General features: G+C 41.9%; 1 protein-coding gene across 2 annotated transcripts in view; it reads left to right on the top strand.

The window, feature by feature from the left end:
* VGLL4 (vestigial like family member 4) overlaps nt 1-27,242 on the top strand; it is an 85,194-nt gene that overhangs the window by 36,413 nt on the left and 21,539 nt on the right. The window contains exons 1-2 of one of the 2 annotated variants that reach the window (XM_064667971.1): nt 1,835-2,439; nt 22,693-22,882. In XM_064667971.1, the coding sequence (XP_064524041.1) occupies nt 2,358-2,439; nt 22,693-22,882 (272 nt within the window). In that variant the 5' untranslated portion in view covers nt 1,835-2,357. Of the gene's footprint in view, nt 1-1,834; nt 2,440-22,692; nt 22,883-27,242 lie in introns of those variants that run through there. The other variant, XM_064667972.1, reaches the window with a different exon arrangement.

Here is a 27,242-nt window from a genome sequence, read left to right as displayed (position 1 = left end):
TAACCTTCAGCTCCCCAGCCATTCGGGGGCTTTGTTTCTTGCTCTGTTGAATGGCCACTGTTAGTGGCCATTCTCCTTCAGCTGAAGCACCTAGGTAGGTAACACACAGGACTGCCTTGTGTATCTCAAATGAGGAGAAATCTTATTTAGGTTCTAGGCAGTCTTCCTTAGAAGATTCAGTAGATACCAGTAGTAAATTTAAGTAAACTAGCTACCTTGTTTACTGAAATACCCAGAGCATTCAAGCAGTAATTTTCAAAATGCCATCACCAAATGGGACTCCACGAGTTGCCTCTGTCATGTTGTATCTTCCCCTTCTCTAACAGAGGGAAGAAGTTCTCAGGGTGGAAATGAAAATGTTTTACTGGTTCTCACTGTCTGCTCTCATGTGTATGATGAAGATTCTCCATCCCAGAGAGGCAGGGATGAGCCTCCAAGCCTAAGAGGGCAGAGGGAAGATTAGGACTCCATTAGCTTTTTTTGTTTTTACACCATGTTCTTGGACCAAACTTCCCCAGTGTTTGTCTTTCCTATCAGCCCAGATGTCAGGTGCTGATGGGCTGCAGGAAATGCAGACTGATGCCCATAGGGATAGCACATGCTTACACCCATGCAAATGTTCTGCCCTCTCAGGATGAGTCACACACATCTGTATAAGCAGCCAGAGCCTTTATGATCAAGGTTGGGAGTGCAGAAGGAGAGACCACATCCTGAGATGAGAGGACTGCAGCACCAATCTCCATCATTTCTGTCATCTGACTGGAGCTGTTAAAGATCCAGAGCCCAGAATGTTTAACCGCTAATAGCCCTTAAAAAATCCAATGTGGCTGTGCCCTGACAGAATCGTAGCAATGTGTGCAGTGCCTGTCTACATGCATAGGCAGAAACCTTTTTAAATTATATATATAAATTATATACATGGGAAAATGGCCACTGTACCTCACGCCTTTAATTTTGTCTTTTTAGTTCCTGTGATTCCACTTATCATTCCAGTGATACCATTCTGTGATTCTAGAGCTGCTGTTCTGCCCTGTTACTGTAAGGCACCACCATTTTTCACTGTAAGGCATATTTGAGGCCGTGCTAGGGAATGAAATAGGCATTGAAGAGTCAGAATTAGTTTAAAATAGAAGGCTCAGCATCTGACCAAAACGTTGCTGTGTGCCGGTGTTCTTTCCGGTTACTGCAAAGCATCATCATTTCTGTCATCTAACTAGAGCTTTGGCAGCTGTTAAAGATCCAGAGCCCAGAATGTTTAACCGCTAATAGCCCTTAAAAAATCCAATGTGGCTGTGCCCTGACAGAATCGCACCAATATGTGCAGTGCCTGTTTATATGCATAGACAGAAACCTTTTAAAACTGTATATATGAACTATATACACGGGGAAACGGCCACTGTACCACGCGCCTTTAATTTTAATTGTCTTTCTCATTTCTATGATTCCATTTATCATTCCTGTGATAGCATTCCGTGATTCCAGGGCTGATGTCCTGTCCTGTTGCTGTAGAACCACATTATTTTTCACGGTAAGGCACTGGGGTGTGTGAGACAGTGCTAGGGAATGAAGCAGGAGCTGAAGAGTCAGGATTAGTTTTAAACAGAAGATCAGCATCCGGCCCAAAAGTTGCTGTGTGCTGGCTTGTGCCCGTGCCCGTGCCCGTGCCCGGAGGAGGCCCCTCAGCTCCGCGGCTGCGGCTTCCTCCCCTTCCACCCGCCGCCTCCTCCTCCCGGGCGGTGTTTCCTGTGAGCGCCGCTCTGACGCGGCCCCGGGCCGGCCCTCCCTCCTCCTCCGGCCCCCCCGCCCCAGCTCCGACACTGGGCGCTTTTTGGGCTGATCTGGTGTACAAAGCATCCCCAACATCCCAGCGGCCGCGCGTGCGCGGGAGGCGGGCCGGGACCGGGGCCGGGATCGGGATCGCGGTCGGGATCGGAGCGGGGCCCCGGCGGGCAGTGCCGGGCACTGCCGCTGTCAGCGCCGGCGCTTGCAGCGGGTTCCCCCCCCCGGGAACTGCCCTCCCTTCTCTCCCCTGCCGCCTTTTCCCGACGGGTTTGCTTTGCTTTTCCACTTTTTTTTTTTTTTTTTTTTAACAAACAAACAAGCAAACAAACTTGAAAAAAGCATTGGGAAGCCCTCGCACAGCCCCCCCCGTCCCCGCTGCGCGTTACCCCTCGGCGGGCTGGCAGAGGAGCGTGTGCGGAGGAACCCACGCTCCCCGTCCCGACCCGCTCCAGGCTGGGCCTCGCGCTGCTGGAGTTTGGGAGCCGGGAAAGCCTCGGCGCCGTCTGCCCGGCTGCCTCCCCCTCTCTGAGCCCGGGCCAAAGCGAGCGAGCCGGTCCTCTCCGCCAGCTCGATAAATGCTGTTTATGAGGATGGACCTGTTGAACTACCAGTACTTGGACAAGATGAACAACAATATCGGCATCCTGTGCTACGAAGGTAATGGTACCTTTTCACGGGAGGGTAATGGATCCCTTCCACGGGAAGGCAGCGCTTCCCTTCCACGGGGGGTGGAATGGATCCCTTCGCCGAGCGCTGTTTGCTGTTGTTTGTCAGCGGGAGTGTTCCCTCTGGAGATCGGCGGTGTGGGACACCCCGCGGGCTGTTGTCAGAGCTTTGAGGGCAGGAATTTCTTTCTCTTCATTTGGTTTTTCTATTCTTTTTTTACAAGACGAGTTTCCAGCGGCAACTTTACTTTTTCCTACAGGCAGGATTGCTCAGACCGAAGGCCCGCGGTGCGGGTGGGGGTTTGTCCGTCGCTCCCGGAGCTGTGGGAGAAGCGGTGCGAGGACGGGCGAGTTCCCGCGTGGGTCCCTCGGCGTTGCCCGACACGGCTCGGTGGCCAGGCTGGGCCCCGCCGTGTCCCTCTCGGGGCCGTGTCCATTGTTCGGCCGCTCCGTCCCCTCCTCTCCTCCCCCAGCACCGCCCCGCGCTCCGGCCCCCGCCGGGAATTACACAACGCGGGTTGTGCTCCTGGAACCCGGCGCTGAGTTCCCCTGGTGTCGCCTCCATCCAGGGTAGGCTGGCGCTTGCTCTGCACACTGTCAGCATTCAGAGCCCTGTTGGGAAGGCGCCTGAGGTAACAGGGCAAAATCAGTTTCTTAATCTAGTGGAGTTTTTCTCTACGTGCGTCTCGAAGAAGCGGTTATGGCTTGGCTTTGCCTGGAAAGAAAGGCACCACAGAGCTAATTCAGCTTGGCAGTAGAACTGTTTTTGCTGTAGCCACACACAAGCACTGCAAATTTTTTTTTTTTTCTTTCTGATTCAGCAGAAACATTTTCCATGTTCGTTTGGAAAATTATCTTGCTGTAGTTGTCAGGAATGAAACAATATAGAGTATACATAGGCCCAGGAGATATCTGTTCATACTCCAGGCCAGGCCAGGCCAGAACACAGGGAGCTGAATCTCACTTTGGAAAATAGTCTTTTCTATCACTAAACCAGCATGGTCACATTTCTTCCCTTCAGGAAGTGGAGTGGCTCCCTGTTGAACTGTTAATATCTTTGTTTCTTTTTATTTTGGTTTCTTCTTTTTCTTTCCTGCATGAATAGGTATATATTCATTTGAATAAAGCTCTTTTACAGAAGATTGAGCTGAAAAATATAGAGCTGGGGTTCAATGGAGTTGAATTTCCAACCTCTTTCTTATCCTTTCTTTATTAGCACAAGAAAACTAGTTTTAAAGAAAATAAAGAAGAACAACTTGCAGGAAACTAACTTCTTCATTGCTCTCTACAGTAACCAGTATTTTCTTTGGAAACAATCAATAACTTCTGATGAAGACCATAGCATTATATGCAGAACTTTATTTATGTAGTTTCTGAGTGTTTTGTTGACTAAGTTTGTTGACCTGTAATTTTGGCTCATTAGTTCAATTCATTGTAATTATGCCTAGTATTTATGGAAGATTCTTTCCAGCCCCTTTTCCCCCCACCCTTTTCTCCAGTAATTGTTATTTAACCGGATCTTAGCTTTAATAGTTCAAAAGCAAAAGAACAGCTTAAGAAATACTCTATTGGACCAGTTTTTGTTTAATTTAAACATCTGTTGCTTTTTTCTTATTCTTGAAGTTAACATTTTTAACACTAAAATAAACACACACAGAATGAAAAAAAGAAAAGCAAAACTTCAGTGGTGTTTATAGTCAAGTGTTTATATCCCAGTGGCTTAAAAATTATAAATACTGGCAACATCTGCACTGAACTCAAAGGGTGTTTTAGAGATGCCTACAGATCTTCCAGCCTCTGTCCTACTATTTCTTTTATAAGTGAGTTGTATCAGCAGTGATAGATCTTGTCTTTTCAAAGGCACTGCCGCAGTAGTAACTATATTGACAACAAAGTATCCTTTCAAACTCAATGAATTAGCATTTACTGAATGTCACACTTTAACTACTTATAAATAGGTGCCTTCCTGAAAAGTACTTTTGGAGAAGGATAAGATACAAATGCATTGTATGATGGGAAAATAGGTTTGGAATTTCAGAGGAAAGAATGAAGGGCCTATATGCTGCAGGATGGAAGTGAGATGGGTTCCTTATTCCTTTAGATTCTCTCTTGAAACAGTTGTTTTTGCTTATTGGTGAAATATGTCAGTATCATTTTATGAGGTTTACTAGTGATTTTAATCTTTCATCTCTGACACAAGCCACTGGAACTCTGTGCCATTGATTTGTAGCTGCACCTTATGGATAAGAGATGTATTGGAACACAGAAACAGGAAGAGTTCTTCCATCATGTGCATTTGGTGGGCCTTTAGTTTGACATGGAATAAAAGAGTATAATTTGCAGCCCAAGATGAGTCCTGCTTTTTCTTGCCCAGCAAAAGTCAAAGATAGCTCCAGTCACAGTAAGCTCCAGGCTATTGAGTTAATGCCAGCACTGGGATAGTCTTCCTTGGCTGGTAGGTGCAGGAACCTCTGGGAGGTTGCTAAGTTGTGCCATTCATGATCACACTCCAGCAAGTATGGAGATATTGTCCAAGTGCTGTTTAGTTCATAAAACAATTTCTGCTTTTGGCTAGTCTGGGGGAAGAATGTAAATGATGTTAACATAAATGAGATCTGCTTCATGGACAGAAAAGCGTCGTTTTGCTGAGGCTGGGGGAGAAACGGGAGATCAGAAGTTCTATTAACATTTAAGAGGTAACGGTGTGTTGTAGATTTACCTGATGGCTTTGTAGATGAAACCTGAATTGAAGTTGACTGTTCTTTCAAACATACTTTTGCCCTTTATTCCTTTTTTTTTTTTTAACTGTAAGATTGCTGTAGCACTGGCACAGGTTGCCCAGTAAAGTTATGGAGTTTCCATCTTTAGAGATACTCAAAACCTGTCTGGACATGGCCCTGAGCATCCTGTCCTGGTTTTGAGCAGGAGATTTGGACTAGATGATCTCTAGAGGTGACTTTCTAGCTTCAACACTTGGGAAGTTCTGTACACTCATGCAATTAAAGCAGCTACAGCCAGGAAAAGGCTTATAACCCGAGATGAGGTGAGAAGGGGGTCCATAGCTTTGAACCACAGAATAAAGCCATTTCCTTTCCTCAGGATTATTTTACACTTATAATTTTGAGTGTTTCCTTAATCTTATTACTGGCTTTGAGCACCTTGTGATGCCCCGTGATAATCTTAACTCTGATTAGTGCTTTTGGAGGAAAACCTGAATTTTAACAACATGGTGGGTTTTTTTAACAAGTTGCACAGAACAGAACATTTGAATTTCATTTTCCTTTGTTTTGATTTTAAATCAATCAAATAAGAATGTTTAGTCTTCACCAATAGAAAAGGATAGTTATATTAGCACTAATCAACCATTTCAAGCAATTTTATTAAATATATATTTGGTGCAATAGGAAAGAAAAGAAGAAATAGAGAATTGTTGACTTGGTATCTGGATGCTGATTTGTAGTATTAATACATCTGATATTCTTCCACTAAACATTTGCTGCCAATTATTAACAATGGCCAGTTTAATGAGTAGTGCTTTCATGTCATTGTTTTCTTCCTAATGAGCTCAGAGGCATCAGAAAACTCTTGGGAGGCTGCTGTCCTCGCTGAGGTGCAAAGGCCAGGGAGCAGAACCATTCTGTACCAGCCTGGCGTTCTCAGGGCTTCGGATCGAATGACAGGCACTTAATCTGGGCATGTATTCAGAGGTAGAACATCTGCATCTTGTTTTGCAATGGAAACTCACTTAAAGTCAGCTTAATATTCTTTCTCAGAGAGCCTTGTGTGTGAGGTAATGGAGTGCTCAGAGTTAAAGAAAACAAATCTCAGGTGATCCGGCTCTTTGACTCTGTCCAGCAAGTTTTGGCTCCTCGTTTCCAGTAGAATATGTATGAGGAGGTGCAGTCTCCAAGCAGATTTGTTTCATTCTGTTGTTTATCCGAGGGAGTGTACAGATTTCTGTCTTACTCTCTCTCCCAGTTTCAAATGCTTTGGGTTATTAGTGCATTCTCAGGGCTGGAAATGCTGTGCTGGGAAAGGTATAAAGAAATGCAATAAGATGCTAAGAAATCCCCCAGGCATGTTACGAGACTTGGAGCACTTGAAATAGTTATACAGAGTTCTCTGGACAGTCCAGAAGACTAGATATTTTTTTTTAATGAAGAAAATTGGATCCAGATTTTTGGAAAAACACCCCTTTCTGGTTTCAGGACAGCTTACATTAGTTAGTGGCATATTACATAATTTTTTCACTGCCTTCCTGTAACAATGAAGCATTACTTGGCCACAACACTGAGCTTGCATAGCTGTGTGTCTTCTCAGGGCACTGCAAGGCATTCTGAATATGTGTCTGTCTTCCCCAAAAGGCCAGTTCAGATGTTTGGTATCAGATGAGGAGTCCCACATGCATTCTGCAAGCTTCATTTGCTTTTTAATGAAATGTCATGTGTTTTCTTAAGTTCTAAAGAATAGTTTCAGTCAGCTGTTTTTGCTGACCTTGCATTTTTCACTGGGTTTGTAACATCAGTTTCTCGTATTATTTGGTTTAGTTTCTAAATATATGAAATGACTTTAGCACTATTCTTCTATTAAGAATGGGATAAAAATCTCCTTCATGGTGAATTAAGTGTTCTTATTTGTAATTCAGTGTAAAATTTCTGTTCAAAGCCATGTAAATTAAGATACACCTACAAAATGTTCCCTATTTATAGAACATTTTGTGGGTTTTGTGGGTTTTGCCTTTTCAATGTCTTTTATCTTCAGAAAAAAAACAAAGAGCCCCAACTTCACAGTTGGGCTTTTCTTACTCATTTCCTCCTAACATGAAGTTGGGAATATCCTCTTCAGTGCTGACATCAAAATTCAGTTTATTTTCCTCATTCATCAAAGGCGGGATAGATTTAGGTCATACTCAAGCTTTCTTTTTTTTTTCCCCCTGGAGTTCTGTTGTTCTCCTCACCCTGGATGCTAGTTCAGCATTTGTACTGAGAATTCAAAAAAGGAAATTAAAAACGTAAATATAGTAGAGTGTTATCCCACAGCTTTCAGTAGATAAGATAGGCAACACATTTTTTTCTGAGATAAAAGGTAGTGAGTTTTGTAGCAGTAAGTTAAATTCTGTGTTAATGAGCACTTTGCTTAAAGGCTGTAACTTTTTACTCACAAGTCAGATTTGTTACAGTGCCAGGTCTCTTTGGATATAAATCCAGGGATTTTAGGAGACATTGAAAAAGCTTAAATTGCTCCAGAGTTTGAACAATGCACTGTATTGTATGGGGAACTGTTAGAGAAAAAATAAACCTTAAACAACAGTCTTCACTGTGTGGCATCTAAAATTATGAATGGAAAAGTTCATCCATATGTATCGGGTTTGCCTTTTTTAAATTTCTGCTTTGCATGAAAATAGCTGTCTATTAATTTCTTCTTGAGGATTAATACAGATGGGCCTTTATATTTGATTTTGGCTGAATAGGCTACAGAGTTTGAACATGCTGCATGCAGACAGTGTGCCAAGCAATTTAGTAAAGCTGTTTACACTAACAGTAAGCCAGCAGGACAGAGCCTATAATTTCTCCCTGATAATAGTATAAGGTAGTGGTGAACACAAGTTTCTGGAGACGTGTTTACAAAAATGGTATTATGCTTTCTCAGCACTAAAGAATCAGAAGTGATTTTGGTTTTAATTCCTTCTTTAAAGCCAGCCAGTTTTCCCTTCCTCATGCAGTCTGTATCATCTCCCTGGAAATTGCTTTGCAAATGAGCATGGAGCAGTTGCTGGACACACAGAGCCATTGTTCCCTTCCCTCTGGGTGACAGCCCTGCCTTTGGGGGACAACTGACTCTGGGATCCAGCACTGCTGGCTGCTGCTGGGTGAGCACTGAGGCTGAGATTGCAGTAACATGCACACCACCCTGCTCCCTTTGGGTTTCCTGGAGGCAAATTTTCCTGGGTGCTTCTTCTGACAGCTTTTCTTAAGAGACAGAGAGAGGACATTCTCATGCCCTGTCTCTACAAGTGGACTTAATGGTCTGTGGAGCTTGGTGAGCACTGGTGTGTATCCTGGGAGCCTTGATGGATCATCTAGTGCACTGAACAGGCAGTTGAGCTCTTAATTAGGGTTATCTCTGTCCACTTGTCAACCTCATGTTACAGATGAATGGAGTTGGGAGAGTCTTAATATCAAGAGTAGTCTGGCACTGATTGTAGGGGCAGTCAAGCTTGGAGGACTTTAGATCAGAGAATCACAGAATTTCCTGAGTTGGAATGGACCCATCAGGATCATCTAGTCCAACCCCTGGCCTTGCACAGGACACCCCAACAATCCCACCATGTGGGTCCAAACCCTCCTGGAGCTCTGGCAGCCTTGGTGCTGTGCCCACTGCCCTGGGGAGCCTGGGCAGTGCCCAGCCACCCTCTGGGGAAAGAACCTTTTCCTGAGATCCATCCTAAACCTCCCCTGACACCACTTCAGGCCATTCCCTTAGAAAGGGCCTTTCCTTGTTAGGAAAGATCTCTGTACAGCTTCTTCCTGTGTAACCTTGGTGAAGTTGAGGTAATGTTGTTCCTGGGACCACCATGGCATTGGTTCTAGCCAAAGAAAGAAGTCATCTAGAAACCTCAGTGAGGTGATGGGTCTTCATCAAAGATCTTCAGAGCTCTAGTTTTAATAGGAATGTCGGTCCTGAAAATCTCAGGGTGGTGGGGACAAAAGTGAGAAATGGATGTTGGAATGTTTCCTTTACCTAAGTTTCACAGTGCTGTTTGGTATCAGATTTTTTTTTTTTTAAACAAGAGTTTAGAATGTTTCCTTGCCTAAATTTCATGGCACTGTTTGGCATCAGAATTTTTTAAAGTAACTTTCCTCTTTTTCTTTGCGTTTAAACTTTGTTGCTGCTAGTGTTAAAAACCAGAACTTGTTAAACATAGCAGCACTTGGTGCAGTCCAGCTTTTCCCTCCCTAAGTGTTATGTGACACTTTGTGCCTCATTTTGTCTTTGGAGGAAAAACTCATCCACAGTGTGGTGGTGTACATGGATGGAGGTAGGTAATATTTTGGATAAAGTGGAATGTTAAAACCTTTGTGGCACACGGGGAGGAAGAGAAGGGTGTCTTCAGCAGGTAGGTGCCAGCTTATTTACTTCTTTTCATAATACATGTTGTTACAAGAGTCTCTGATTATTTAAAGACATGTACTTTTTCACTCCTCAGCAGTTTGGAGTGTTCCCTGTCAGCTGTGAGAATCAGGCACTGTAGTGTATAACTTTCTTTCTGTTCTTCCAAATGTCACTAGCAGGTTCCAGGAAATATATTTGCTCTCCCAGAAAAAGTTTGGACCCAGTCGTGTTTAAAAAGCAGTAGTTTTTCCTGGAAACCCATTTGACAGGGCAGACCACTCAGCATTGCATTTCCCTTGTTTGTGAGACTGAATATTTATTCCTCAGCATACAGAAATAGGGGTTTTTTGCCTTTAAATGTGGTTTGTAGGTAGATGTGAGAGAGATTTAGTACATAAGCCTACCATTTTTTTTACCCAGGATAGGAATGGCACTCTAGTATGGGAATATAATCCAATATTGGAACATTTATTATGTGTTGTTTGAACTAAAAATCCCAGAACAGCTGATTAGCAATAGTTACCATCTACCAAATGGCCAGCCCAGCAATCTTTTGCATAAGAAGAGTGAAAACCAAAGCTGCTAAATGGATCTTTTGAAATAGCTGTTGTCTTTTAGGAATAAGTGAGTATTTACTTGTTTTACTAATGGCATCAACACACTGTGGTTGCACTTCAGAGTTGGTATTGAGATTTTCAATTTTGTTATTTAATTGCTATTGTTTGGTAGGTCTTACTTCTGAAAGTAAATTCAGGTATTTGTGAAATTAGCAGGTTTGGACACTTTCAGAGCAGACCCTTTCAGGAAATTATGGTCTCTTGGCTCCAGATTACTGAATTGTTTTCTTTGTGATGTTTTGATAATTGTAATTAAATGGTCCTATGAAGAAAATTAAAGTTGTCCAGGCAAAAGGAAACTATTTCTGTGAATCTAAATTATCTAGTAAGGTCAGTAAATGCCACACAAGAGCTGGCCGAGTAAAGTAGGACTATTTAGTTGTTCTGTTTATATTCTTTGGGAAGTAATATCTTCTAGAGCAGGATCTCTACGAAAAGTGCTCTTAGCATATAGAAAAAGAAGTTGACATAACTATGGCACCTCCTTTGTGGAGGTTTTATCCCAAACACACTAAATGAAGATGAGGCGAAGGAAATGCTGTATGATTCGTGTAGGACAAGTTTGAACTCGGCCAGTTTCTCAGATTTAGTATAAATATTTATGACATTGAAGGGGATTTTTTTAATATGCTTCCTTGTGCTCGGGCTCTTTCAGATGTCCTCCTCAGACATCTGGTGTGCATTGCTGCTTGTTTAACCCCCACCCTTCAGTTTTCATGCTGTGGCATCTCAGAGAGCAGTCACAGTCACTCTGTGGTTGGTGTAAATTAAATCTCCTTGAGCCAGCTGGGAGAATGCTGACGTGCACACTTTTCCTGCTGAACACTCTAAAACCAGTTAAAGAGGGGAACGCTTTGCTCTTGTCTTGCCATAGGCATCACACTGAGCTATTTACCAGAGGTGTCAAAAATAGGAATTCCAGCATTAACAAGGATGTTTACAGAGTCTTGGCTTGGTTTCTGTATTTTAGAAAATGCTTCTCTCATTGATGTTACATAGTCAATGTATTTACCTCAGCTCGTCAGCCAGAAAAAAAAACAACTTAAAAAGTTTTCTTCCTTTAAAAATCCTTAAAAGACCAGCTATCTAAGACTGTAACTGCTTTGAGGTACTTTATGTTTGCCTTAATAACTAATCTGTGGATGTTCTGACTTCTTCTTTGTAGCAGGGTAAATTGAACACTACCCTATTTGATTTCAAGTGTTTCTCAGGGGGTCCATTTAGAAACAAATGTGATAACAGACATTTTAATATATGTATATATTTTCAACCCTCTCTGCAGAGTCCTAGTTCTCACAGAAGCATAGTTAATTCAACTTCTAGATTCCCCCATGAAATAAAGAGTGAACTTACTTACAGAGGGGGAAAAAAGAGCTGTAATTGGTTGACTTCACGTAAGTCAAGGATAAAGCTGACCCCAACATTCAAAGTACCTCAGTTGTAATATTTTGCCATGGCTGCTAAACCTTACTGTGACCTGCCAGTAAACAAAAAGTGCTTTTGCCTGTTTGAGATGTGCAAATAAAAATAGTCATTGATCAACTAAGCAGATAAAAACTCTGAAACTTGGACTGATACCATATGAACTAGGTCCTTGCTTTGTGCTCAGCCATCATGGAGGGAAAGCAAGAGCTTTTGGACTAAAATATTGTGACTGTGGTTCGTCTGTAGTGGACCCCATTTAAACTGAGGTGATGGCACTTGTTTCAGTGGAAGTAGTTGAGTGTTTTTAGCTGATGCAAGGAATGAGCCCTTACAGACAATAGAGGGATTTTATTTTGGGAAGAATTTTAAGTTCCTCTGTCTGAGCCACAGGACCTTCATAGATCTCTTCTTTTAGATTAGGTCTGTTGAGTTGTGTAAAAGGAACGTGCCCACGGGAGCTGGCAGGTAATTTTGTGTTCCTTTCAAAAGATGAGTTGGGATGAGAAACTCCAGTGAAACAGCAGTCAAACTGTGATCCTGCAATGCAGGATCAGCATTGCAGGATCAGCAAACTGTGATCAGCAACAGGCTGAGAGCCCATTTATTACCTGAAGCAGTGCTTCCAAACTTTTTTATTAATGCATGTTTCGCTGCCCCCAAAATTGCCATTTGGTTCCATTAAAAACTTCACAGTGGTATTTAATAAAGTGGCTGCTTAATTATGGGGCAGAACATCTTTAATGTGTGATAGGAGGTAGAGATCTACAGAAATGCATAAGATGTATGTCATTTGAGTGAGATGGGGAAGGATTTAAGAGATAGTTAACTGGGGAATGATATCATAGTAATGCAGTGACAGGTTTCATTTCTGGATGTGAGTAGTGGATCACAAACACACAACTGACATGTTTTGTTACTTTCATTTTATCTGCACTTCCTTGTCCATTTTGTGTTTTGTCAGGAATTAGTTGCTTCTGCAGCTTTAAAACAGAAAGACTGGGGGCCTGGAGTTAAGTTAATCAAAAGGGAGATTCAGCTAAGGACTAGTAGGTGTAGGGGGAAGAAGACAAAGCCCTGAGTAAATGTCTTTGAGAAGCAGAGTGTAACTTTAGTAGTGTTTATCCCTTCCAATCCCATGACTTTCAAGATAACTTCACAAATATGAATTTCTGCTCGTTCCTTGTTTTTCCAAGAGTTCTGGAAAACCTGCCCTCAGTGCCCAGAAAACTGTGAGAAAGGCTGGCCAGGCAGTCTATAATTTCTTGGTAGCAAACACAGTCCCTCCCTCTACCTTCCTTGCCTTCGCTTCCCTTGGAGAGAACATTGACTTTAAGTGACCCTGCAACATGGCCTTATAAACCAGCCTCCTTCTTGTGGAGTAACCAGCCGGGCAGGCAGTGCTCCCATCCATTCCCTGGCACCGTGGGACTGGCTGCCTTTTATCCCTCTGACAACCACCAGCAGTGTCAGCCCCTGCATAGCCACACTGACCCTCGGGGTGGGTGGGAGTGTTAATTCAGACCCACTACCTTCAGTCCTTTTGGGGAGGAATTAATAATATTCTCTGGTATCAGATTTTTCACAACTTGAGTCCTCTAGTGGAGCAACAGTTTTCAAGCTTTTGTGCTCTGTGGTTTACCTAAATTTTTTCTGTAGATCTCGTCATAGCCATTATTTTCCCCAATAAAATTACTCATTGTAGTTGAATGTCATGAACCCAAGATTAAGAACTGCTATGTCAGAGGCACAGAATTAATTTTATCTTTTTCCTTATTGGTGGTGTGTGCCTGTTTGTCTGTTCATTTTGGAAGACAGTCCTGTCAGGAACAATGCTAATATTTTACAGTTTTTATGTATGTTTCTTTATACCAACACCCTGGAGAAATTATCTGAAATCCTTTCCTCTGAATCTCATGAGCTGCACTGTTCTCTGGGCTCTTCCAGAAGATGAAGCCTTCACAAGTTCTCCATGTGAGCAGTGGCTGAGGGACACTGTTATGTCTCAGAATAATGCAGAGCCAGTGGCTTGAAGGCTCTGTGTTATCCACCCTTGTAGTGCTGGTGACGAGCTGAAATCCTGCTCTTCCACTGGCTCAGGCAATGACTGAGTTGTATCTCAGCCTCCTGCCATCAGCTGCAGACCAACCCTGCACACGAGGAACTGGCAAACTGACACATCCTCCTCATTTTCCATGGAAAGAGCACAGCCAAAAGATGATCTTGTTTTCATCTGAATGGCTCCTGTGGTTTGCTGCTGGATTCTGTGCCTGAGCGCCCTGCACAGTCGTCACTGCTCCCTTGCTTTCCCTCTCTAGAAGGGATTTTGGAGCCCACTTTGAAGTACAAAGGGATTTTGTTCTCTACAATGGATTCTTTGTGGGAGATGGGTTGGAATTGTTCTGATGCTCTGTGGATTAAATATCTTCAATATTGTGTGCACTGTGGTTGAAGGAGCTCTGTGTCCTTCACACGCGTCCGTTTCACAGGCGCTGCCGTCAGGTAGCAAAACCAAAATGGAAATTGAAGTTTTTCCTGTGCTTATTAGGCCAAATGTAATTTGCTCATTTCAGCTCAGTTTAGGGAGAGAATTTGGTCAGTCGTTTGCTTCTTGTGGGGATTCCCTCAGGGAACTGGGCACAAAGCTTTGCAGGACTTGCAGCAGCACAGTCCTCCGAACACTGGCCCGACTTAGTTCCAAGTCCATTCTGAAAGGAGCCACCCACCTGTGCATATCTTTTATTAACATTTTGAATACATTTGCTTTTGTGTTTGTATTTTAAAGCATTTCTATGCTCTCTTGAGGGCATTTTACCTTCCAGGTAGGGAATTTGGGGGAAAATAATATGGGAATAAACGAAACTGCTTGAAAGTGCAGTATCAGATTTCACAGCTCTTTTAGAAAGCTCATTTTCTCGATGCTCTGAATTTTTCCACATGTGGCAAAGGAGAATAATGTGAGAAAAGGTGTTCAGAGCATGTTTATAGTAAACTACAATAAAAGCTTGTAGTATTTCTAAAAATAAAAATAGTTGAAATAAGTGGAATATTTTTTTAACCTTTGCATAGTGCCTTTTTCTTCAAATCCTTATGAAAGAAACAGTTCACGATTTATTGGATTTAATTTTAATATGACCCCATTGCAAGTGAGCATCGTCAGAATTAATATTTTAAGCATGGCTGCTGTAGAACATACTGACTGTCCTCATATCTGTGAGGAGCGCTGATTACCCAGTGCAATAAAGTTTAATTTGCATTACAGGATCATATCCATGAAATATCAGCCATCGGAGCAGAAGGGGGTGTTTCAGACCTGAGTATCCACTGACAGGAGGAATTATTCAAATTTGAGCTTTCATAAATCGATTTTCCTATTTGTCTTTGCCATCTCATGAAAATATAGTTGTAAGGTATCATTTAATACATTGAAATACTGCTCAAGCCCCCAATCCAATTTCTTCTGTTGTGACCTTGCTGTGACTTTGATTTACTTTTGAAATAGATGGCAGGTCTTCTAGCTTTGATCGTTTCAGCTGAAAGACAGGCTGATCTTTGATCAGTTTAGCCTTGCCGTCTTTTCTATAACACAGTAAGTCATTTAGCAGTGTGACCAAAGGAAGAACACCTAGATCTGGAAAGCAACATCTTCAACTTGTGTGGGAGAATGATGTATAATTGTTCTACAAATAAATTAAATGGAGCTGCATTCTGATGCTGTGGTTATTATTTAAACTTTGCATGGTGATAGTTTTCGTTCAGCGTTCTGGAATTATTTTCTATGTTATGGTTACTGTAACCCTCACCGTGGTGTTTGTTGCCTGCTTTCTGGTGTGTGTGTCCCAGAGTCATTCCAGCCACATTCCAGGGTGGAAATGCAGTGCCTCATCTTTCTTCATGGGACACACACAGTCTAGAATCTTTAAGGATTTCAACCACACTGAGGACAAAACATTGCCCGGCACTGAATAAACTGCAATGACTGAGTTTCAGTACCAGTATACAGAGTGTGGTGTAGGGATGCACCAGGACTGCTTAACAATGCACTGTGTTTTGCCAGGGAATTAAATGGCTCCTGTATCTTTTGCTGCCCAGTAAATACTAATGTCATGTTTAGTAAGCAAACAGAATAATGTGAAATGCACTGTTTTCTGCAGAAAATGTAAATTATACTTCTCCCTTTGCTTTCCTTTCTCTTTTCTCCTCTCCTGTGTTTGGGATGCCCAAACTGCTGCCTCCTGCACTTGGCCCCACTCAGTAACTGGGCTTAGTGCAGAGCTTGGTTCTTCTTCAGGAGCCTCTGTAATGCACTGGGCAAACATAAAATTATAATTGTGTTGATTTTTAGTCCCTCTTAACTGATTTTAAATGGTCGATACTGGCGTTTCCTGGGAGAGCTGGCAGAAAGGCTCAAAGGAGTGCTCCCTGCTTCCTGAACCAACACCCATCCTCTGCCTTGAACACAGAGGAATCTTTTTTTTGACATTGATGTTAACTAGTGTTGTAGGCAACTCCAGTGCTGTTTATCTGGAGATTAGTGTAGTTTAATTGATTAAATTTAAATCTTGTCTGCCAGATAATTGGAATCTGATTTTAGCCATAGTTTACATGAGTACAGGTATTCTAAGCAGAATAAAGGAACATTTTTTCAGAGTTTTTTAGGAGTTACCTAAATGGGACATTATCTTAAAGGGAGATCTGCAAATTTATGAAGTAATCTCATGCTCTGCAGTTAGACCCAAGCCTGAGTTCATTGTTGGGTTGGAACTGAACACAGCCCTACATTCACAACTGTTGAGGTGTGAAAAATTGGAGTTTGACAGAGGAGATAATAAGGAGCTCTGCCAGACCAAAGCATTGAAATTTATTCCATCCTGCTTTCTTTGTGGCACCTCTGCTGCCCTTCTTCTTTCCATGCCATCCATTTCTTACCAAAGAGACTCCCTCAGTTGGTACCTGGTTGATAGAGCAGAGAGAATTTTTCAGTCTTTAAGTGGTCAGCAGGGACCTTTTACGTGTCTTATATGTTTGTGAAGTAGTCTGTAGAACTACTAAGCAGTTATCCATACAAGTCAGTTAATGCAAGAGTGTGCAATGCTATTTGGTACAGCTGTGCTTTTACAACGTGATCAGAGACAACAGAAGATGAGGCAGGCAGTTTCTCACAGTACCTTTGAAGGAGCAAATACGGTTATACTTAGCTTTGAGAGGGCAAATTGACTGTTTTCTGTCTGTTGCAATGTAGTGTTTGGTATATAATACAGCATTTTCAAGACCTGTAAAGTGGAAAACTGCTTTAACCTGTGCTGCTCAGCTCTGAACGCCAGTATGTGTTTTGGAAAGGATCCTCAAGTGAGCTTGTGTGCAGACTGCACGTCTGTGCACTGTGCCTGACTTGGGGCTCCTTTGTACAAGGTTTTGCAGGAAGTGGAGGAGAAGTGGGTGGAGGTGATTGAACGCGGAGGTCACTGTTTTATGTTTTTGCTTGCAACGTCAAGCGTGACGTGTCCCTCATTGGCAGGCACGGCCAGATGGAGGAGCCAGGACAGAACAGTCGATTTAATGACTGTATTTTGGCTTTGGCCATGGGTTTTCTGGCACACAGGTCTCTGCACAGCGGTAGCCAGAGCTTTGTTCCAGGAGTAAGTGTTTTTCATATGTTTTGTAAACAGAGGAGAAGAAACTTTTGCCAATTTTTCTGTATGTGTATGTAACTTTCTGGTCTCCTAAATTAGCCTTTTTGTTATCATACCAGAAAGTCTGTAAAATACGTTTCAAATAAGGGAACCTGTAAGGGAATTGGTAAGTTGGCTGCTGAAAAAAAAAAATCTATTAATTATGATAAAAAATATTTCCAAGATCTGATTTCATAGCAGCATTTTTTGCCATTCTGTTGCCATCAATACTTAATTTTTTGTTGTTTTGTAGTTTGCTGTTTTATTATGCTCTCCCGATAGGCCTGTTTAATATATTCTAAAGGAAATACAACTACTGTGACTCTGTTTACAGTGTTTGACAGACTGCTTCCCAGAATTATGTCTTATTTAAGCTCAGCTTAAATCATATATTTTGAAGAAGCAACCCAGCAACAAAGTAATGGTAAAAAGTGATGATTCCACATAAGGGATTTTGTTTGTCTGAGTGGAGGTTGTAGAGATTTTCAGCAATTATATAAATATTATAATTTGTAACTGCTTCTTAGGATGTCTCTTATGGTAACCAAAGATTTCTTACTGAGGAGTCTGAATGGACTAATTTGTTGTCTTTGCTCAAGCAAGTGAAGCAAATCTGCCTTAAATTACACATTTTTAAGACTGTCTGTTTCACACATATCTAATTTCTGGGGAATTTCCCAATTTCAGGCGTATCAATTCTCTTGCTGTACAGTATGCTGTGAAGTAACACCTAAACTAGGCAGCTGCCAAAATCTGCACATTGATTCTCTGGGGCTGTATTGCAGTTCTTCTGTTTTGATAACTTGTTTTGATGACTTGTTGAATTGAGTAATTTGTGGTGACTTCCCTACTTGGTATTTGATATCTCAAATCATGTGATTTTTTATTTTGTACATGAATTGGAATTTTTTTGCCATTTATCCCAATTTATGTTGACACAGACTGACTTCTCTGTTTAAGATAGTGGAAAAAACATACAGTATTTTATAAATTCATTCCAATCTACCTGTGATTTAATCTCCTCATGATTGTTAGAATACAGGAATAGAAAATAATATAAATTTCATTTTATATTATCCTTTTCCCACATAGATTGCTTTTGTGATTATCTTGACTTTTCAGCAGAAGTGCTTCATATGTCACAAAGGTAAATTTTGGTCTTGAATCAGTAGAGAAAACTGCCCTTGAAGATCTCCATGTACTATTCATTCCTGGGAATCTGGCCCTAGGAACATGAGGCAGCTCCTTCTACTACTGAGAGTTGGTCTGCAGGTATTGGAAAAGGTAATTAAAAGCGTAACACCCATTAATTAAAGTCTCTTAAACGCTCTTGCCCATGATTTGATTAATTCATAGAGTGGCCTGAGGTCATGGTAATTCCCAAGACCTTCAAGGTCTTGGTGACAAACACCACAACTGAGGAATTCATTAATTTTTGTCCAAAGTTAATAAAGTTGTTGGGAATTTACTCTCGTGAACAAATCCATTTATCAGATGCAGAACACAGAAGTAAAACGGGCAAGGGCAGTGCTGGAATTTTCTTTCGAGGAGTTTTATTTCAATCTGTCTTAAGGTCTGTATCATGTCAGTCTTCAGCTGGAGAGACAAAGCCTTTCATTTCTGGGTGGTAATTAATGCTTAGACTTTGTGCATGAATAGCAGCCAGCAGGAGAGAGGAAGCTGGGAGGGGGGATAGGATATGGCTCCGTGCAGCCCATATGGAGCTGCTGGGGCAGAGGAAGGAAGCTTAGCTGCCAAAATAGTGTGGGGTTTTTTTTTTCCAGTCCTTGGTAACTCCTGGAGTTCTCAGACACATTTAAGACTTCTCTGGTGTCTTGCTATCAAATCCACACTTGTAAAAACATGACTTTTGCTGTTGTGATGTTTGTGTTGCGTGGACGTTCAGGTGGGGATGCAGATCCTGCTGACTGAGCTGTGAGAGAAGGGCAAACAGAGCTGGAGATCCACTGTTTACAGAGAGCTGTCTGGTGGTGTGTAGGACTGAAAAGAGCCATGCTGGTTTGACAAACATTTAGTTTGCATGTGTTAATTCGAACCACTTTCAGTTTAGGCTGGTAAGTGGTTAAAATAAAGAACATTCTTGCTGACTGCATGGACTTGAGTCAACTGAGAGCTCTGCTGCTCTATAGGCAGACACTACGTCACGGTGTTATCTTTGTTTAGCTTGTCTGTGCTTTTTATCGTGTTGCCCAACAGTTTTAATAAAAAAAAAGAGGGGGGGGGGGAAGGGACTGGTATGAATAGTTGTAAGTAGAACTATCTGAAAGCAGCAGATCTGGAGTGCCTTACACCAGCTGCTGACTGAGACAAAGAGAAGCATTATGAGAGGCACAATAAATGTGTTTGCTATCTCTGCTCTCAGTTGCAGGGCAGACACAAGCCATCACAGTAATGAATTTTGAAGACTGGAGTTTGGACTTGGGGAATTTTATAAAACACAGTTGTTCTATCAGAGTGTTGTCTTGCCAGCTGTGTGATGCTAGTCTGGTTTCCATGGAGTGTGGTCAGCTGGGGGAGACAAATTTAGTCCCTAAAGCAGCATTTGGGGCAGTAGTCTCCTTTGTGGTTTCTCCCTCTCTGCTTTAAATTCAAGTTTGGTAAGGAGGAAGGTAGTGGGGAAAGAAGTCACCATCTTAAATTAAAAGCAGTTTTAGCCCTAATCAAATGTACAGGCCTCATGAGAACTCATGGTGCAGTACAAATTCAGTATATGAATAAGCAGTTTATCTCTATAAACAATTTAAAGAGATTTTTCCTCTTGATCTTACCCTGCTGTCTGGACCCATCTTTGGCATTGTTCTGCTTGTCTGGTGTTGGCAGGATGGGCTGTACAAGATGCTGAGCACTGGCCACTTGAACCCTCTCACTGGTGGCTGTCAGTCTGTCCTGTGAGAGACACACTGCTCCAACCTGCACATTGCTTCCACCAGTTCAAGGTGTTGGTGTTTGATTAATTTTGAACAAATGGCCCCTATGGTGCTGGTCAGATTCTGGTATGTTTAACTGAAGGCCTTGGTGTTCCCTGCAAATGCATTACCAAATTTGACAGGCTTTAGTTAGAAGCTGTTCCTTTCTTTGCAAAATTTCTTTAAAATGGGTTTTCTTCTAGCATGCAATAGCATTTTTACCAGCTTTTGTACTCAATCTGGATGCTAATATATAAATGCTGTTCTTACCATCCATATAAGAAATGGAAATTTTTATTATTTTTTTAAAGAAAAAAAATCCCATTGTGGTAATTTAATATCAGGCTCCTACCTGCTGTTTGGGGAAAAAAAATGACTAATTTAGTCAATTGAACAACATCTAGAGATTTTTTGGGTTTTGTTTTTTGTAAACACCCCAGTTAGCTTTCCATGGATATTTAAATTGCCTGTGTTCCTGTCAGGAGTTGGTCAGAAGTCAGTAGGAGTTAGGTGCCTACATGGAATTTGTAATTGCTGTAGTGGAATTTTGTATCGGAGTCCTCAGAAGTGATCAGAGATACTGCAGGGAGAAGAGTGATTGCAAGTGGGTGGGAAGACAGTATCACTGTTTCACTTTAGGTGGTGAAAGCTTTATCTTTTGACATTGGTATTAACTTAATTTTTTTCAAAGACAAAAATGAGGGAGATTCCTCACAGAAAGGAACTGGTATGATGTGGTTTACTTTTAAAGTTTAGGATATGAACACTCTGTAGGTGAAGGTTTCTACTGGCAAAATACAAAGGCTGAATTAAAAATGCAGAAGTTTACTGGTCTGAAGACTATTTCTATGAGAGGTCTTTTTAATAAAGGCTCCTCTGTGACACTGGAGCAGTTGTGGGGGCTTCTCAATTAACACTTTGGTTCTTTGGAACAGGAGAGGTCTGGATGTCTGTCCTAGAGCATTTGCAGCAGGGCACAGTTTTTGCTATTTAGAGCTGAGATGGAAAGTTCCTATTTAGATTTGGTGCCAGAGTCTTTAATAGAAATCATGGCTTGTGGTGTATTATAGGTCAGCATGTATTTGCTAGTTTATATTATGCTGACTACATTGGCAGAATGCTTATTTTTACTGGTAAACATTCAGGAGGTTTTCTCCTCACTCCTTTTTCCAACAAAATGGCATTTGTCATGTGTGGAATTAGGGCAGCATTTTATAAATCATCTGCCTCGGCGCTGATGTGAAAATGTGTGGTGGTATACAAAGATTTCCATTGTCAGGTACCTCAGCGCTGTGGATGGAGTTAACTTGATCCTAATTTTAGGTCTGGAAATTATGGCTGTGTAGAAAACAAAATGCTTCTGGCAGTGTAGGAAAAATACAAATTTTAAACTCTAGCAAAGGTGGCTATTTCAGAGATATTACCAGAATAGGTAACCCTGGTTAATTTAGCTCTCTACAGGCCCCTGATGAAGCCCCAAAAGCATTTTTTTTAACATCTTTAAATCCCTATAAGGTCTAAATATGGCCTGTGGCTGTAAGGATGTGAGTTCCGGTAAAGTCTGTAAGTGCTGATGAAGTGCAGCACTGTGCTTCAGCTGGTGCAAGTACTGAGACATTTAATTTAAATTAGAAAAGTGCTGTAGTCATGCTTTAATGCCTGTTTAGCAACGCTATGTCAATGTGTTTATGCAAAGGCAACTCTGTTGTTGCTGAAATTATTTATACACAGCTCTCATATGCTGTGAATGGTGTTTTCTGGTAAGTGTTAGATTATATAAAAATTTATAATCTACTCAGGAGCCTACCCTCCCCCCCCCCATCTGCCCAGATGGAAATTAGCATTATCCAATTGAAATTCTGTGATTCCTGTGCTGAAGAATTGTGCTCTTTGTTCACAGCTCCAAAACCACAGTTTTAAAGTACTTAAAACTTGCATCAGCAAGTTCCAATTTTTTTCTTTAATTTTTCCCTTGCATGGTTATATACCAGACAAGCTTGTTTTGGACAGCTTTTTGTAAAGGGAATCATCTGAGAATTTGAACGTTCATTCGGTTTTATATCTTGGATTTTTGGCATAAATGTGAACTGTAGCCCTGGAATTTATAACCACAACTGTAAGAAAAGGAACAAAGCTTATTTCGCTGTGAGCAGTCATGGTTTGCAGAGTGAGGTAATCAAAGCTCGGTGTTGGAATTGCAGCCTGTGCGAAGGAATGTTTCTGAGTAAAAAAAGCTGTTGCAAAGATGAGTTAGCTCAGCCTTTCAGATCATCTGAGGTGAGCTCCCACCTCTCTTATGCTGCCTTTTCTCAACTTTTTGTCCCAGCATAAAGCATTGTTGTGGTACAACCATGTTGAAGGTGCCCGTGCAGTTTGGAAAATTTTTGAAAATTTTGAAATTTTGGGGAAATTTTTCTGCAAGCACGTTTTCAAAACATGTTATTTCACCTGTCTTTTCCCTGCCGTGTTCACTCTCTGCCGTGTTCCCCCCTAGGTGAGGCAGCACTGAGAGGTGAGCCCCGAATTCAGCCCCTTCCCGTGTCCCCTGCGCTTACCAACCACCGGACAGGCCCTCCTCCCATCAGCCCCAACAAGAGGAAGCTCAGCATGGACCAAGGGGACGAGGAGCTAGACTGTGAAAACGACCATGTCTCTAAAATGAGTCGGATGTTCAATCCACATCTGTAAGTGCCACGCTATTTAAGGTTATCCTCTGCATCTCTCTGTGTGCTCAAATCATGCCCTGGCTAAAAACTTTGCCCTGGATTTTCCTTTTGTTCCAGCTTGTATGGGAGATCTGCCTAAAAGCTGCTGCGATTAGATGGGGTTTCTTGTTTTCTTTTGTTTTCGTACAGCATGAAGTAACAGGAATTAGCTCAGCTATTTATAGTAAAACACACGTATTCACCTTGCAATTCCTGAAGTATTGTTCGGTTGTTCTTTGTTATCTGCCCCTTTCACTTCCCCCCATTCTGGGCGCTCTGTGCGGGTGGGGGTGGGGAGGCAGGAGGAGGAGAAACACAAATGCTTTGCATTTTTTTGAGGCCAGGAACTTGTGAGCCGGCTGCTCCCTTGTCTGCCTTGACAACTGGGCAAGCTGCATTTGTTTCTAAACATTACTGAGGGATTGCACGGCTCTGACAGTTAGATGTGGACAGGTAAGGTGTCGGTGAGTGAGGTGCACGTGTTGGGCAATCAGCAAATGCCATTCTTGCTGCGTTCTCATTCCTGGGAATGCAAGCGTGGTTGGCACAAAGTTCAGACTTAGAGAATTCCTTTCATTCTTGACTGGAGGAAGCCATGGAGCGGTTCAGCAGCCCGATGCCTGTCCCTGCTGCCTCAGCTCCTGCAGCCCCGGCATTCCGCGCATTCCGCGCGCTGCCTTGGACTCTGGTGTGCAGCCCTGAGATGTGGACAGAGGTATTTATCCTCAAATAAATCACCACAGTGTTAGTCAGAGGCTGGGCCTGCAGTCTGCACTCTTGGAATTTGTTACAAATCCGGAATCCAGCACTGAAGTAATGCAAAACAATAAAAGCTCACAAGCTGAAAGAGACTTTACAACATACCTCCTTCTTTTGCCTAAAAATTTAACTATTTGTAGCCTTTCTTTGGAGCTGAGAGTGCTGGTATTGGAAAGAACTGTGTGCTGTGTTTTGTGGCACACATGCATCACACAACCGAAGAGATTTATGGCATTTTTGAAACATTATGCAACTTTATGGGGAAAAGTGTGATTTCTATTTTTTTTAAAAAACTTATTTTCTAGTGATGAAATAAAACACAGCTGGCACATATGTACATTATAACAGTGGAGACCATAAAAATAATGAAGTCTGAACCAGCAGACTCTTGTGCAACCAAGGTTCAAAACTAAAAGATACAGGCAGTTATTTCAATGATCCCTTAGATATACATTAAAGCTATCCAATATTTTCCAGTATGGTATCTTTTTATGGTTCTACTCAATGGATTCTTTCTGTGATTTTGTACATGAAACATGCATCTCCTTATAATAAAAAGCACTGGTTTTCTGTCCAGAGCTCATGTGATTTAATGTGTTTAATTAAACCATCTACTGCAAATGAATTATAATCTAAAATAGCATCCATGAGGCCATCTTTTTTTCTACTTTATTTATTTTAAGTTTGATCTGACCATAAGAAAAATGTACTTTCAATGGAATATTACAGAAACTGGAACTTTTGTGATGCATCTGAAATAGCTGAATGTCCGTGTATTTCAGATGTATCAGAGAAGTTCACAAACATTCTTTAAATTTTACTCCTATTTCCCTGCCTCCACAACCAGTGAAGTTTTTTTTTCTGAATGTTTTCCCTCTTTTTTGGATTTTGATGTTCTGGTTTAACAAATGAAATGGATTACTCAAACTCTGTGGAACTGTCCTAAAAATTTTGGTTTGGAGATGGGAAGTGTGTTGTAGAAGCTTGAGTTTTTCACAATAAGGAAAAAGACAGTAGGTTTGGGGAAATAGATGTTTTATAGAACACAATAATGGCAGTGTGTGACTTGACGGTTCTAGAAAGTATGACAACATTTAATTTAGAAAACCAGATCTGTAAAGAGACGTGGAGTGTAACGTGGGGAAACTAGATGGCACAATATCTTTGGTGATAGCAAAGACATTTATTTCTGTGACTCAAACTATAAAGATAAGTTTCAGTCTCCTTTTCAGGACCAAGTCCCCTGAAAAGCATAGGATGAAAGAGTTGGTGATACAAAATCTGGGCACAGCTGCCGTGATCAATATGAGGGCTGCAGACTGCACATCTCTGCCCAAAGCAGTGTGTGAATGCCTCCAGTGATTCCCAGTGTCCAGATGGGCAGACCACTTTCATTTGGAAGTCAGTGCTTAGAAGACAGAAGTCTTTATAACCTCCAGCAGCTCTTGGTCAGGCATTTGGGTCTTTGTGATGGTGCTGGTAGAACTGGGAAGCAGCTGTGTGTTCATCCTCTTAACACCAGCGTCTTGTGGTTGGAAATGTAATTAAATAGGACAAGAATTGTGTCTTTGGTTCATTATAAATGGTAGAATCTTTCAATAGCAATTTGGTCTTAACTCTTAGGTAGCGGCACCCCAACTGTGCTTCAGTGGGAATGAATCCGTTTAAAGGCTTTGAATATTTTATTAGAAATCCAGTTACGTCAGCCTTTTGTTTGGAAACGGAGGGCTTTGAGATATTCCCTGCTCAGGTGTAACTCCCTGAAGTATCATCTGTGAGTGTTTTTACTTTTATTGTGGAAAAACACAACTATTGGAGTACAGTGTCCAGAGCAGAGTGAATCAAATGCCCTGGCAAACCTCCTGGCGTTCTGAAATATGTAATGGAATTTCTGTGCAAAGAACAATTTATCAAAAGCTATTTTCAAAGGAGATGATTCTCAGCTTTAAGATAATAGAATATACTTGAGACCTTGTGGTTTAATTTTTAAAAATCAGTGTGTGGTGCTACCTTCCTTACTTACATATACTTATAAAGCTTTTGTATTTTTGTGATGATAGAGGTTGTATACTCCCATAAGCTCCTTGGGGAGAAAGAGTATTTCCACTCCTTCCACAAGTAATATGGAATTCCTTTGTTTGCATTTCACACTTTCTGGTGTGTCCCTCAGATGTTTTACTTGAAATGCACTCACTAAAGTTAATCTTGCTGAAGTAAAAAGTGCTTTTTGCACCGCACTTCATTTTCTGGTGCTGCGTGAAATAGAAGTGCGCTTGTTTTGAGCCTCGGGTTGAAACACACCTTTGTTTTCCCATGAATTCACTAAAATCACTCTGATTTACAGGAGGGTAATTAGGAACTCGGATTAAGTGAGAATTCTCTCTGTGTGTGCGGGCAGGGTGGCCGCGTTGTTCCACCTCCGGGGTGCGTTTGGGGAAGCCTGGCGGGGTGAGCGCTGCCCAGGCATGGCCGAGCGTGTCTGCGGGTTCCCTCTCTCCCTCCTCTCGGGTTCTCTTCCTCCCTCCCTCCCTTCCTCCCTCCCTCCCACTCTCTCTCGGGTTCCCGAATCCCCGGGAATACAAAGACCGCCTTGTCCCAGCCGGGCACACACAGCCCTGCCCGCGGGACGCACCTCTGCCCTAAGAGTCCCCAGCTCCCCTTCCATCAGCCAGAGGTGCCCAGGCCGAAGAGCTTTAAAGAGAAATAACCATTTGAGTTCCTATTGTGACCATTATTTTTGTTTACTCATGGAGTACATCAGGCTGGAAGTTGGGGTTTGGGACAAGAAGGCTTGTGGACAGAGTATTTTCTGCTTGTTGGGATTCCCATTTGGTTTGTTGGCATTAGGATTGCAATGTAAATTAATTTCTATACAGAAATCACCTTATGGCAAAATGTTTGCAGCTGTTAAGTTGATGTCTGAGGAATAATCATCTCTTGGTTTCTGTGATATATAATTCGGCTTTTTCTTGTGATGAAGAAAGGTCTGCACATGAATAAAGTAGTTTAATGTGTCATGCAAAATGATGTGTAGTTTCAGACATAAACCGTCCAGAGCCAGACTCTTCTGTTTCAAATTCTGGTTTGTCTTCGCTTTTGTTACAAAGAAGAATCATGTCAGTCCCACCCATAAGACTCCTGCAGTGTGGAAGCTGCCCTACACCGTGGAAGCTGCCCTACACCACAGATTTTTTACCATGAACATCCAATGGCATCTGTGCACTTTAATGACACTGTGGTAGAAATCACCAGGGCAGCCTTTAAAAAAATCTGTCCTAAAAGTGACCTGTATTCAAAGACCACAAAATAATTTGTGTTAGAACAAGCCATTTCAGAAACAACCTCCTGCTCAGAGCAGGGTCAGCTGCATCTTCTTCAAGCTTGTGGTAGCTCAAAGCCAGAAACCTTAAGATCTGAAGTACTCAATAAAACAAGGCCCTCCTCATTAGAGGTGGGCTCTGTCACTTTCCTCCTTACCATTCCCTGAGCCTGACTGAGAACCCAGAGTGGAAATGTTCTGCAGAAAATCAGGTCCTCATTGTGGAGGAGGCTCCAGCTCCAGCAGGGTTTGAAAAGATGC

The sequence above is a fragment of the Pseudopipra pipra genome, chromosome 11, assembly GCF_036250125.1.
Source record: "Pseudopipra pipra isolate bDixPip1 chromosome 11, bDixPip1.hap1, whole genome shotgun sequence".
NCBI lineage: Eukaryota > Metazoa > Chordata > Aves > Passeriformes > Pipridae > Pseudopipra > Pseudopipra pipra.
Note: the sequence above shows the minus strand (reverse complement) of the source record. Positions and strands in the feature narration are given on the sequence as shown.